The sequence below is a fragment of the Hyalella azteca genome, unplaced genomic scaffold (assembly GCF_000764305.2).
Source record: "Hyalella azteca isolate HAZT.00-mixed unplaced genomic scaffold, Hazt_2.0.2 contig13872, whole genome shotgun sequence".
NCBI classification, from domain to species: Eukaryota; Metazoa; Arthropoda; class Malacostraca; order Amphipoda; family Hyalellidae; genus Hyalella; species Hyalella azteca.
Genome location: NW_025943778.1, coordinates 30,075 through 42,667, shown reverse-complemented (window position 1 = coordinate 42,667; position 12,593 = coordinate 30,075). Strand labels below are relative to the sequence as shown.

General features: G+C 34.1%; 1 protein-coding gene across 1 annotated transcript in view; it reads left to right on the top strand.

Moving 5' to 3' along the window:
• Window positions 1-11,082, top strand: part of LOC108666591 (GATA-binding factor 6-B) — a 32,236-nt gene extending 21,154 nt beyond the window's left edge. Inside the window, exons 2-5 of the mRNA XM_047883858.1 lie at window positions 2,954-3,132; window positions 3,747-3,843; window positions 4,574-4,735; window positions 6,116-11,082. Of these exons, the coding sequence (XP_047739814.1) occupies window positions 2,954-3,132; window positions 3,747-3,843; window positions 4,574-4,735; window positions 6,116-6,687 (1,010 nt within the window). The 3' untranslated portion in view covers window positions 6,688-11,082. The remainder of the gene's footprint in view (window positions 1-2,953; window positions 3,133-3,746; window positions 3,844-4,573; window positions 4,736-6,115) is intronic.
• Window positions 11,083-12,593: the final 1,511 nt, after the last annotated feature.

Here is a 12,593-nt window from a genome sequence, read left to right as displayed (position 1 = left end):
CAACATTCCTCATGATTAGGTCAAGGCAAGAACTGAGCTCTGCTTGACGACCACGTAAACTCTTTACATTAAAGTTAAATTAATAGAAAAGAACCCTAATGCCAGCATTAGGAAAATAGATAGAAAGATTGAAATAGTAAGTGAATTTTTGTGATTTACTAGGACGTCAGAAGCGCCTGATTTCGCAATAAATGAAATCAGCTATCAGTTATACCGTAAAATTCGGCATGTGCATGAAACTGCAAAATTCCGAGCAAATCAGCTACTGTGGGAGGGCAATTGACTGTTTACCTGTTATTAACCTGTAATTTTATATTTCACTTATAAAATTAAATAGATCATACCCTTAGAAATACGTGAATTTTCACACCGAGTGAAATCAGCATTACAAACACTTTAGAAGTTCACTAAAGTTACATATGCCACCGCTTAAAAACTTCAGTGGTGTAATTAATCTAAATAATTCAACGCACAAATACTTTAGGCATGTAGATAATGTACATAAACCAACACGTTAATACTTCAGTGGTGTAATTAATCTAAATAATTCAACGCACAAATACTTTAGGCATGTAGATAATGTACATAAGCCAACGCCTTAATACTTCAGTGGTGTAATTAATCTACATGAGACGAGGCGCATGTATCGAAGTGCATCTATTTTTGCACAGCTATTAATCTACATAAAAAGCAAGCAGCTATTTATCTACATAAAGACCTTTCGAAGAATCTGAAGACTGCTCCATTTGATTGATTCTGATTTGGAATTGCATCAATATTTTGATATTAAAACAAAATTTGCATATTAATATTTCAACAAACCTCAGAATCCAAAATTCCAACCGTGACCAAAAAAAATTTGCATAATAATTTTTCAACGTACCTCAGAATCCTAAATTCCAACCGTGACCAAAAAAATTTGCATATTAATTTTTCAACAAGTCTCAAAATCTTTAATTCCAACCGTGAACATCATTTTGAATTAGCTTGTCTGAAGTAGCCATGGCGAGTTATCGGTGTAGCTGCTGCGGTAAGGTAATGCCTCGATATATTATCACCAATGCTTCAATATTTTGTGACAACATCAGATTCCCGTCAAACGAGTTCATGTTGTGTAAACTTTGCTTCCCCCAAACACCAATTCAAGGACAAATGAGCTGATTTCTGCATACCGGAGCAATGAAATTTCAGACCGGAGTAGAGTTTAGGAATTAAAGGGATCAGAACATATCAATGCATTTGTTTATTTCAAGGAATATACTGGCGGAAAAAAGGTTACGTGTATTGCTTTCATTCAATTGAGTCGGCTTTTTCAGGCATCTTGAAGCTGATCAGGTTAGGGCTCGCCGTCTTTTTACTGAAGCAGTTTTATGGTGAATGTTTCCGCTCATGCATCTTGCGTTCATCAGGTTAATTAAATGTAAACTTTTCTAAACGAAATACTTTATTTTGATTTGAAATGAGTAAAATATCCCTTTAAATTATTAATGGTCCGGGGTTGTACCTTTTCCAGGATAATCTGGACCGCATGTGCAACAAAATAATTATAAATCAAATAAATAATATAATTAATATGAATATTATAAATCAAATTAAAAAAGCGAATCCTTTGTTGCTATAGATAAAGCAGTCTACACTGTTTAGGTTTGTAAACAATTAAGACAGATGCAAAAGAAGTGTACAACTTAAACTTTACTACTTGCTTGTTCAACAAATCCCAGGGCGCAAAGAAGTGAAAATACTGTAACTAATATAGTATAATATGTGCGTCAACAATTGCTTATAAAAATTAATACTTTTATGAGAGATAAGCTAAATTCGCAACCAGGTTAAAATATTGGATTTTATTAGCCTTAAAGTATCCTGTTTTCTCTGAAACTTCGCTTTCGTGCACACAGCTCAATTACTTTCTTCTGAACTTCACGAATTAATCGCACCGCATAGACAAGAAATAACTTGTACATATAGAACATCTAATCAGTTAAATCTTCAAATGTTTACTCTATCTTGCCCCTGTTGACTATAACAAATATCCACAAGCTACCCAGAGGAAGATTGCATTAGTGAAAGCCGCGAGTGCGTCAAGAAATATTTTACGTTCATTAAACCTTTACCTTCAAATTATATAAATGTTTAGATAATCGTGTTCCTATAAATTAATAATAATTAGTGTTTAGATAATATATGTTCCATATTAATTAGTGTTCCCTATATTAATTTAAATTAATAATTCCCTATAATCTTGTTCCACAATAAATTTCCACTGGCTACCCACGAAGGGACTTCATCGATGCGGGCCACGAGTGTGTCAAAAAACTCCTTTCATCCATAGAATATTTAATCCTTTAAAACATTCAACTATTTACATAATCCTGTCACATATTAAGCCTAACAAATTTTCACAGGTTACCCTGGCGGTGATTTCATCGGTGAGGGCCACGAGTGACTCAAGAAATTAATTTCATCCATAGAATATTTAATCCTTTAAAACATTCAACTATTTACATAATCCTGTCACATATTAAGCTCAACAAATTCAGGATATCCTGGCCGGGATTTCATCGATGCGGGCCACGAGTGACTCAAGAAATTTATTTCATCCATAGAATATTTAGTCCCTTAAAATATCCAACTGTTTACATTATCCTGCCACATATCAAGCCCAACATATTTTCACAGGCTACCCTGGCGGTGATTTCATCGGTGAGAGCCACGAGTGCGTCAAGAAATTAATTTCATCCATAGAATATTTAATCCTTTAACATTCAACTCTTTCCATAATAATGTCACATATTAAGCCCAACATATTTTCACAGGCTACCCTGGCGGTGATTTCATCGGTGAGAGCCACGAGTGCGTCAAGAAATTAATTTCATCCATAGAATATTTAATCCTTTAACATTCAACTCTTTCCATAATAATGTCACATATTAAGCCCAACAAATTTTCACAGGCTACCCTGGCGGTGATTTCATCGGTGAGAGCCGCGAGTGCGTCAACTGTGGCGCGGTGCAGACGCCGCTGTGGCGTAGGGACCCTACAGGACATTACCTCTGCAATGCCTGCGGCCTCTACACCAAAATTAACGGCATGAACAGGCCCCTGATGAAGCATCCCTCGCGCAGAATACACGTTAGTTTTACGTCTACGATCAATTAGATAGCCGAGCTGTTGAAAAGATATTTTAACTGTTATTAATCATGAGAAAGACCGCGTGATCATCGGTCAATGATTTTTTTTAGAAATAATCGATGAATATTCAAATATTCTTTGCTATAGATGGCCGCTACGATATACATTGTTTTCCATATTATAGAATATGCTAAAAAAATTCCTTCATAAGCAATTATGATTCATGAAAACAATTCAACAAATTTAATCCTATTTCAATCGATTCAATGATTAATAAATTATTAACATAGACTCATGCTATGTTTGATAGTTGCCAATTTTACAAGAGAATTGAACAATATTCTTATTAATTTGAATAATTTTAATTCATTTATTATTCTGCTCCTTTTTCCCTGATGTATTCCTTCCATAAATTTAATCATCACCCTTGAATCATTAATTTAAAAAAATTGCACAATATTTAAAAAATATGAAGATTATTTTAAGAAAGCAACAGTGTTCAATTTTTTTTTAAATTAGAGAAATATTTTAAGTTTTTTTTTGCATTATTATTAGATTAAAAATATTTTTCTAAGTTCTAACTAATCTGACAAAAGTGACCACCATATTGGCAGGAGAACTACGCGTTCCAGGCCTCGACACGTCGCCTGGGTCTGATGTGCTCCAACTGTGGCACCACCACGACCACCCTCTGGCGGAGGAATAACGATGGTGAGACTTATTCATGCTTACATAGAGTGTCATGTTTTTCTTATTACTATTCAGTACACGAAATTATAGTTTAATATCCTGTATGACACGGTATTCTTTTAAATATTTACCATGTGTTTATCACATCGTCAGTCAGACGATGATTTTGAAACTGCGTTGATCGAAAAAGCTTGTAATTAATGCTTATGTGAAGTTTTTTTTTAGTTCAAATTTTTAAGGATTTTTGGATTTTTTCTCGTTGTATTATCAATGGTTAATGGAGATTATTAAATTTTATTTTCTTATATGTTTCTCGTGAAATTCTAATGTCACTTGATATTTTTTATTTAATTTATCCTCTTTTCAAATCATTCCCTTTAGAAAGGAAATTTATTCCATCAATTCCTATTATGAATTTATTAGTTTCATTCAATGCAATCAAGTATTCGGAAGGGAGTGAAAGTAGCTCCTTCATTTGACCCCTTTGAGCTTTAAAATTGGACACTTTTCCGCATGAAAAAAAAATTACACTTTAGAATCACACATATTGTCTTCAAAAAAAATAGAAAATTTACTGCAGAAATACTGTTGAGAAACTTAATAAGCAAGTATTAAGAGTACATCAGTACACAAAATTTTATCTTTAAATGCCCCTTCGTATCTCCCGAAACTTGGAGAAATTTTGAATTCAATGCTTCAAATTCGTCATATATTTAGAATATAATGTACTCATGAACAATATTGTTTGCAGGAGAGCCGGTGTGCAACGCTTGCGGTCTTTACTTCAAACTCCACGGAGTATGCCGCCCTCTTCAGATGCGCAAAGACTCTATTCAGAGTCGCAAACGCAAGCCCAAGAACAAGAAAAGTGAGGACGGATCGGACGACAAAGAAAAGGACAAGAAAGTCACTGGTAAATAAAAGGTCGATGACGTACTGAGAAAAAAGCAAGTTCGTTGTTTACGCTTCGCTTCGCTCAGTTCGTTACACTTAAATTTCTGTGGGTTTGACTTGAATGGTGTTCACCGTAACCAGCGAATATCTTCTCTTTAACGCTAACCAATAACGAAAAACTAATGATTGTTCTATAAATATCAGCCACTTCCTCGACAAATTTGTTAAAACTGGCATAACTCTATCAGTTCGTTGGTCAATGTAGCCAAATTATTTTGCCGAACATTTATACCAGAGAGAATCAGTCTAACAGCACTCAGTCTCTCTCCGTTTTCTGAAAAACTTCCCAAATTCTCCACTTTTAATTTAAAAGATAGACGGCGTTAAACGCGTTATATTCATAAGCAATTTGGTATAGCCATAAATTATTGTTACATGCCGTCTTCTTGGGCGATCGAAAGAACTACAAATATTTCGGGTGTTTAAAAACTCACATATACAATTTTAAAGATTTTTTGTCTTCTACAAATAATACAATTATATCTTCGATCAGCCAATGCAGCATTCACCTGAAAATTAACAAATGACTCAAGTTAATTTGAAACACTAGCAAGCCATTAACAGCGTTTGCGCTAACATTACTGACCAAAACGTTTTTAGAAAGTGAAATTCATTCGACCATAGGGAATAATAATAAAATATTAATATCAATCCGCATAGGCTAAAACCTAAACCTGACTAATGACTTCATCAAAGTTCCGTTCCAGTATCGTTGAAATAAAAAAGCAATAAAATATAAATAAAAATTAATGCCCATTTAGGATAATAAATCTTTGCCTCTTTAAAATAACGTTAACCTGCACATTCCATGGAATTTCTATACTGCGGGGGTCTTTCCAAATGGCTAGCAATTGTATCTCTAGACCTGTAAGTGATAGATGTAGATGGTAACGTGCAATAATCACTCAAAAGTTTTCAATGATATCTTCCTGTTGCTGGGCAATAACCCTACACAGCCATTTCAATAAAAAATCTATTTATACTCTTTGAATAACTATTAATTGTTATATTATTAAATATTTTTCATAATTCAAAAGATTATCAATGTCATGTTGTGAATAACAATTCACTGAATTAAAAAATTATATTTTTTTAACTTGAGTTGAGTTAGTTAAAGTTTGTGATGAAATATGAAGAAAAAGATAATAAATTCCCTCCAAAAATGAATCAAGCCATTTTATAGATAATTATTATTTATTTTTATCACATATATGATTAATAAATGAGATGGATATGCGCATTGAGAAAGTGGTCATAGTTTAACAACATTCATGGTAATTTGTTTTTTCCAGGTGACGTTATTTATTATTTAATTCTAAAATCTTGCTCTCTTCAACAGATGAGAAACCACCGAAAGAATCCAATGAACGTCGACCAGACTCTCGCTCGAGTTCAAAGAACATGCAAACAGCTCCGCAAGCTCAACCATCTCATTCATCAAGTCATTCACCTCAGCTTCACCAGCTGCAGCAGGTCCCATCTTTATCTCCTCACGAGCAACAGCAACAACACCACCATCATCACTTGCACCAGCTTCTTCCTCAACATCACCACCAACAGCACCAGCAGCAGACATTGTCTCAACATCCATTGCCACACCAGAGCCCAGTGCCATCAAGCAGCTCCAATAATGGTGTACTTGTTCCTAACTGCGGTGCACCATCCAACAACTCCATGCCGTCTGGGTCATCTTCCGGCTTGTCTGAAATGAAAGTGAAGCAAGAGCCCGTAATGGGAGGACATTCCAATGCATTTGGAACTCTCTGCAGCTCATCTCCAACACTCATGACTCCTCCCATGACTCCGGGGATTTTGAATGGTCCAAGTTCAGGAGCGTCTCACTCAATGATGAGTGGATATAACCTTCCTCAACCCAACCCATGCTCCTACTCTAAACATCTCCTAAGCTAGTGCGCTTTAGCTCGTGAAATTCCCACTCGTTTTGTGATACTTCAGACGACATTCTTCGTTCTCTTGTAAAGCTGTTATTGTTAAAAATGATCCTCGTGTGAGGCTTCCCTGTCTTGTTTTATTCAGGCACATGCGGCAGGGAACACAGAATGTAGTATTTTAATGTCTATACAATGTCTCTAATTTTAACATTTGAAGGCAAGTCTTAGGGCGTTTTTGCAAATACTTTTTGCTCTTCAGTCGGTTTTTTAATCATATTTTACAAGATGCAATAGGATTTTCGAACGATCTTTACAACAAAATGTTAGTTTCTTTATTTCAACGTCAATAAATGGGAGCTATATTAGAATTTTAAATTATATTTGAATAAGTATAAGCACAAAGTTTCATCTTCGTAAAAAATATATATACATGCACGTAAACCAAGGGCTTTTAAACGCGAATACTCTATTTAAGGTAATTTTGATATTACTACGTTTGATTTCCTAAGAAATTTTACATTTTTTATTTATTAGTTGGATACAAATCGAGACAATTAATGATAGCAATCGTTTCTGAGCAATCAAATTAAGGCGTAAGTAAACCCTCTGCGAATTCTCGTGTTCAAAACAACTAAGAATTACTAAGAATGTTACTAAGAATATTTTACTGGGTTTGACGTCTGAACTCAATACAGTACATCATTAGAATTCTCTGTCTTTAGTTCCGTCAGTATTAGAAATCTCTGTCGTCAGGTCCGTCCTTGAAACACCTAGCCTGCTAGTGGGGACTCTAAAACATCACGAAAATCAACTTATAGTGTTGCTAGATTCATGTTAAATCATATATTTTAGAAATAGAGATCCATTAACTCTTTGGCTCATGGTTAAAATTTGTGAATGAACTCTGAAATATATTGAAACTGGAGTTAATCTAACCATGAGTAATAATTATTTCATCAACAACAGTTCATTAATTTGCACCCTCACGGTTATTTCAAATTCATGAAGCATAACTTGCAACCCAAATTTTCCCCTTTGTAAGTGTGATCAGACGGAGCGCCATAGTATATTTTGGTATTAGTTCTATGTTTGAATGCGTGATTTTAGAATCAACTGGAAATTATTTAATTTCAGTGACCACCATCGCTTCACACGATACTCCGTAGCTTGTACAGATATGATAAACTACTAAAATGTGTTATATTTATAACTGATAATTTTTGTGGTAGTTGATCTTGTTCGTTTGTTGTGTGAAATGAATACGGACGGGTGAAGTTACTCAGTAATTCTTAGTCCCACACATTCCGCTGCTATAGACGAGACTGAAGTTTATTTTTTTCCGCAATTTATCAAAACTGGGATCATACCGAATTTTTCTTCGTTAGACAGAATTCAATAACTAAGGCGATTCAGGGAGAATTACAAGCAATGTTTAATAACCCTCGGTTCTCAATTTTAAATGGAAATAAATATGGTTATGCTTCTCGGCGTAAGCAACGTACGAAATTGAGCCTACAGAAATGCAACTGTCACCGGTGTCTTTCTAAAAATATTTAACCACTCAGTAAGAAACTTTCAACATTCATTGAAAACAAATTTAAAAATATCAATGTTAAATACGGAGCTGGACGCGACTATTCACTGCAACGTTGTTTGTAAATATTTGTACAGATTTTTGTTAGGATATATTTAACTAGATCTCTTGATGTATCCAGAGTGTAATTAGCAATAATATTCTGTATAAGCTCGTTCATTTGTTGTTGTTGTCAATGTTGAACTGTTTGCTGCAGCTGCCGAGAGAAGAAAAATAAAACTTGTTTTTTCTTTTCACGGACAGGAAAAACTGCAATGAAAGTTTGGCTTTCCCTTTTGGTGCTAAGTAAGAATGCTCCATTTAGATAAATTAATGAGCTTTTGTCCAAAAAGTGATGCATATTTTACCCTTACGTGGGTCCTCCTATCTCAGTTTGGCCCAACAAATGAGCACATCAGTTCGACGTCAGCCCTCAGCTTATGCTGAGAGTAAGAACGTGTTTCACTATTTGAACAACATGACCCACGAATTTTTCTGAGTGTTGCGTGTAGCTTATGAATGAGACTTACTTGTGAAATGAACTCGTACTTTGCTGAAAATAATTGAGTTGATCGTCGTCCCTCGTTTGACGTAATTAAAGGATGTATGGCGGGATTATCGGTGATCCCAATCATTATTATTAATTATTAATAAATTATACTATTGTTCGTGATTCATGAGGTGACCAAAATAATAGCTTATGGGCGAAAAATGTATAATAATATTGTGAGGGAAACCGTTGAAAAAAGTGAATAGCTGACGGTTCAGACTGGTATTGTCCCCTTCAAGTATTCACATCGCGAATAAAATGTTTTACTTCCTTCACAGATAATAAAATGATTTTTCATTTTAACACAAGTTTTCACTATATGGTGTATCGTGAATCCGATGGGCCGCTATATATAACATACATTATAATTTCAGGGTTTATAAATAAAAAATTGAACATCTTTCAATCAAAATTGAACGTGTATGTGAAGGTTGCATGCAATGCTTAATTATTGAATTATTATTGTATAATTGTATTGGTCACCTTATGAATCATTGTGTATCATAATGTGTAGATAGATGTTATTTCTGAACATATGTTGTAGTAGTAGATTCCAGGGTAGGCAATGTACGTAAACATCTCATGCGTGTCATTGTATTGCATCGTACAATACAATGTTAGTTAATTCAGCATGTATGTGTACCGAACATGTGAAGTTATATTCATTCCAATGCTTGGAAAATGATTTATGTGGTAAAACAACCGACTCTCTAACCTTTGTAAAACAATCGAGCTCTCTATTGTAGTATGAAACTATTTTCAGTGTTAAATTGCTGAGATTTACTCGTATCGCATTATTATTGTTCTCACTTGTTTCAACTGTTAGACGCAATGAGTTTCACGCGCAAGTGTCTGGGTAATATTATTTATTTATAATACGGAGCAAATGAGATATTTTTATATTTTCATGAAAAATTTATTTCGAGTGTTATAGTAACTTTTTGATTTGGTAGTCTCCTTGAAGTAATCCATCGATTCGATATAACATCCATCTTTAAAACTCATGAGTCAACAACGTTCAATTTAAGAACTTAGTAAAAGTTTCCATTTGGCACGAATTCATCTATCGTTCACAATTTATCAACTATTGCGTTATTGTTTCGTAAAGTTCAATTAATCTCTGCGAAACATGTTTCCAATGAACTAATTACATGAATTTCTTGATTATGTATTGGTTTTGCGAAAATCAGTCATTCGGGATCTGAATGAATTATTTATATAGATAAAGGTCCCATGACTCACCTTCAGCTTGGAAGTTTTCCTTAACGCAACAAAATTCAAATCGAGGCAAAATTTTGTGTACAAGTCCGTTGTCTACGGCAATAAAGTTTACTATGCTTGTGGAACAAATAATTGGTGCTATTTCTGAGACGCACTTCTGAAAATTTCCGACCATTGTTGTGTTATTTGTTTGTAAATGAATTGATAGAACTTAGCATCTATAGACGTTTCAGGAATTAAATATGACGTTATTTCGGACATCATTTCTCCATAAATTAAAATGTTTTAATACATGCTGTTGACCTAGGACTAGAATTGCAAGAGTGATAATAATTTGTTTGCACCTTGAAGGAAGTTTCGGTTCAAAAATGTCTCATATGAAGAAAGATTAAAAATTAATAAGACTATTTTCCTTTTATAACATACATAATTCGTCTCATACTCAGAAAATGAAAAATAACCGTGAGATTACGCTGAATATCATTATATTGATTTTGGAAAGGCTGAATAAAAGGCCTGTGCGGTCGTCGTTGTGGTAAAATAAGTTAAACCTTGGTGAACTTTAATTCAGCAAAATCAATGTCCTTCTGACTCTAGAAAACATTATAAATTTAAATAAGAGGAATTATGGTAAATGAAATGCATAAAAGCTGTGAAAACAATAAATCTCAATTAATTCTGCGCATTTCATTGAAACTGGCCTAGAATTACCAGCTCAGTAATTCTATAAATTTCTTTTAGAACTAATCGTGTGACTTGGGGTCGCATATATTGCACCTCGTAGTATATGTTTATTTTTTTGCTAGAATGCTGGAATTATTTGGGCAGTTTTTTGCGCATTCGATGTTTTCAACATTGACTTTGTTGGATATATTGTGTTAGCAGTTTCGTGTTAGCTAAAGCTAACACGAAAATTTTGTGTTAGCTGTTTTGCAACAAAGTGTGATCACTCGCAGGAAAAACCACGCAGAATTAGAGAGGTAGAAACAGCAATTAAAGTTGTTATTACATAGTAATTATTAATAAAATGTAATGGAAATTGTAAAGTGCAATAAATATCGAAGTCGGTGCGTATGGTTATTATTATCCGCTATGCATTTGTAGCGGCATTTGCATTACGGGGCTTATATATTTATCTCTGGGTTTATCAGTTATCTCTGGTGTTTATCTATGATTTTAGGCACATACTTAATTTCTTGCACATATTCAATATAAAGTCACGTGACAAAATTTAAGTCGCATGATTTCCAAGCACATGGTAAAGCTTTTTAAACAATTTTATTCATGTTCAAAGTGGTTTTCAGTTCGTTGACATCATTTAGAGACGAATTGCAATGTAAATCGACGTCGTTCCTCAAAATCTGCGGTTTTTGTCATTCAAGATAATACAGCCATTTCTATGTGCATTTATTTGAATGCCCAATGAAAAATTTCTCGTAATAATATTATTTGCTTGATTCAATCACAATGCACGAGCCTTCTTGAAATTTGGCTTCATAGAAGCAATCAAATTCGCATCTCGCCAGCTCATTCCCTGAATAAAAAGCCTTAAAAAATTAACAGCTAATTTTGGCAATTTTGATTAATAATTGAGAAGCACCTCATTCACGTTAAGAGTTAAGCACGTTACATAAATAAATACATATTTGAATATGTATTTAACCGTGAACTTATCAGAAAAATTATTCAAAATTATTCAAACAACGTCCGAATTTACGAAAATGATTAATATGATCAATATTTTTGAACACGAACATGATCATTTGCATATTTAATAATGTATCATTATTTTTTTATGTTTGCGGGCGATACGAATGAATTTCTTTCGCTCATTCTGGGTCAGTCATGATTCATTCTAATATTCTTAGTTATCGCTGGAGACGTTTTCTACATCGACTGAGATTTTCCAAGGAAGAAAACGAACGGAAACTTCCAATCGATAGCAGACTAAGATATTTAGGCCTGGCATATCCTGTCCCGCATTTATAAATGGATTGAGCAATAATTCATTTTACATTCAAGTATTCTATGCAATAAATTCATTGCAAATGAATGACGGTTGTTTATAAACAATATCCTGAGATGTTACGATAGATAAATAATTTGTTGAAATGTTTGCGCGGGGAATTTAAAGACGGCAAACAATTTTCTTTTTATATCTCTTCAAGAATAATTACGCAAGATCCTATGTGCTGTAACATCTGGATTTTTATGTTATTCCAGGATAAAAAATTTGAGAAAGTTCCTTTAAAAATGTGTTCACTCAAGAACCAAGAAATTTTTGTAATTATCAATCCTTGGTAATTAAGCTGAACCTAAAGCACTTTAAATGTTGTCTTTCGGTAATCCCTATGTGAAACAACAAAACATAGTCTCACCACTGACAGCAAAAGGCCATGTTGTAGTAGTTCTGGTCTTTTAAAAATGTTTTAGGGTTTTCAGCGCCTCGTAATGTCAACACTGGATTCCCAGCTGATGCTGGACGGTCGTGATGTCTGGCGGGTTGTTGCCACTTTAGCCTGAAGTAACTATTTCATATTAGCCTTCTGAAGTCGTAAACATCGCACATTAACGTGTCCCT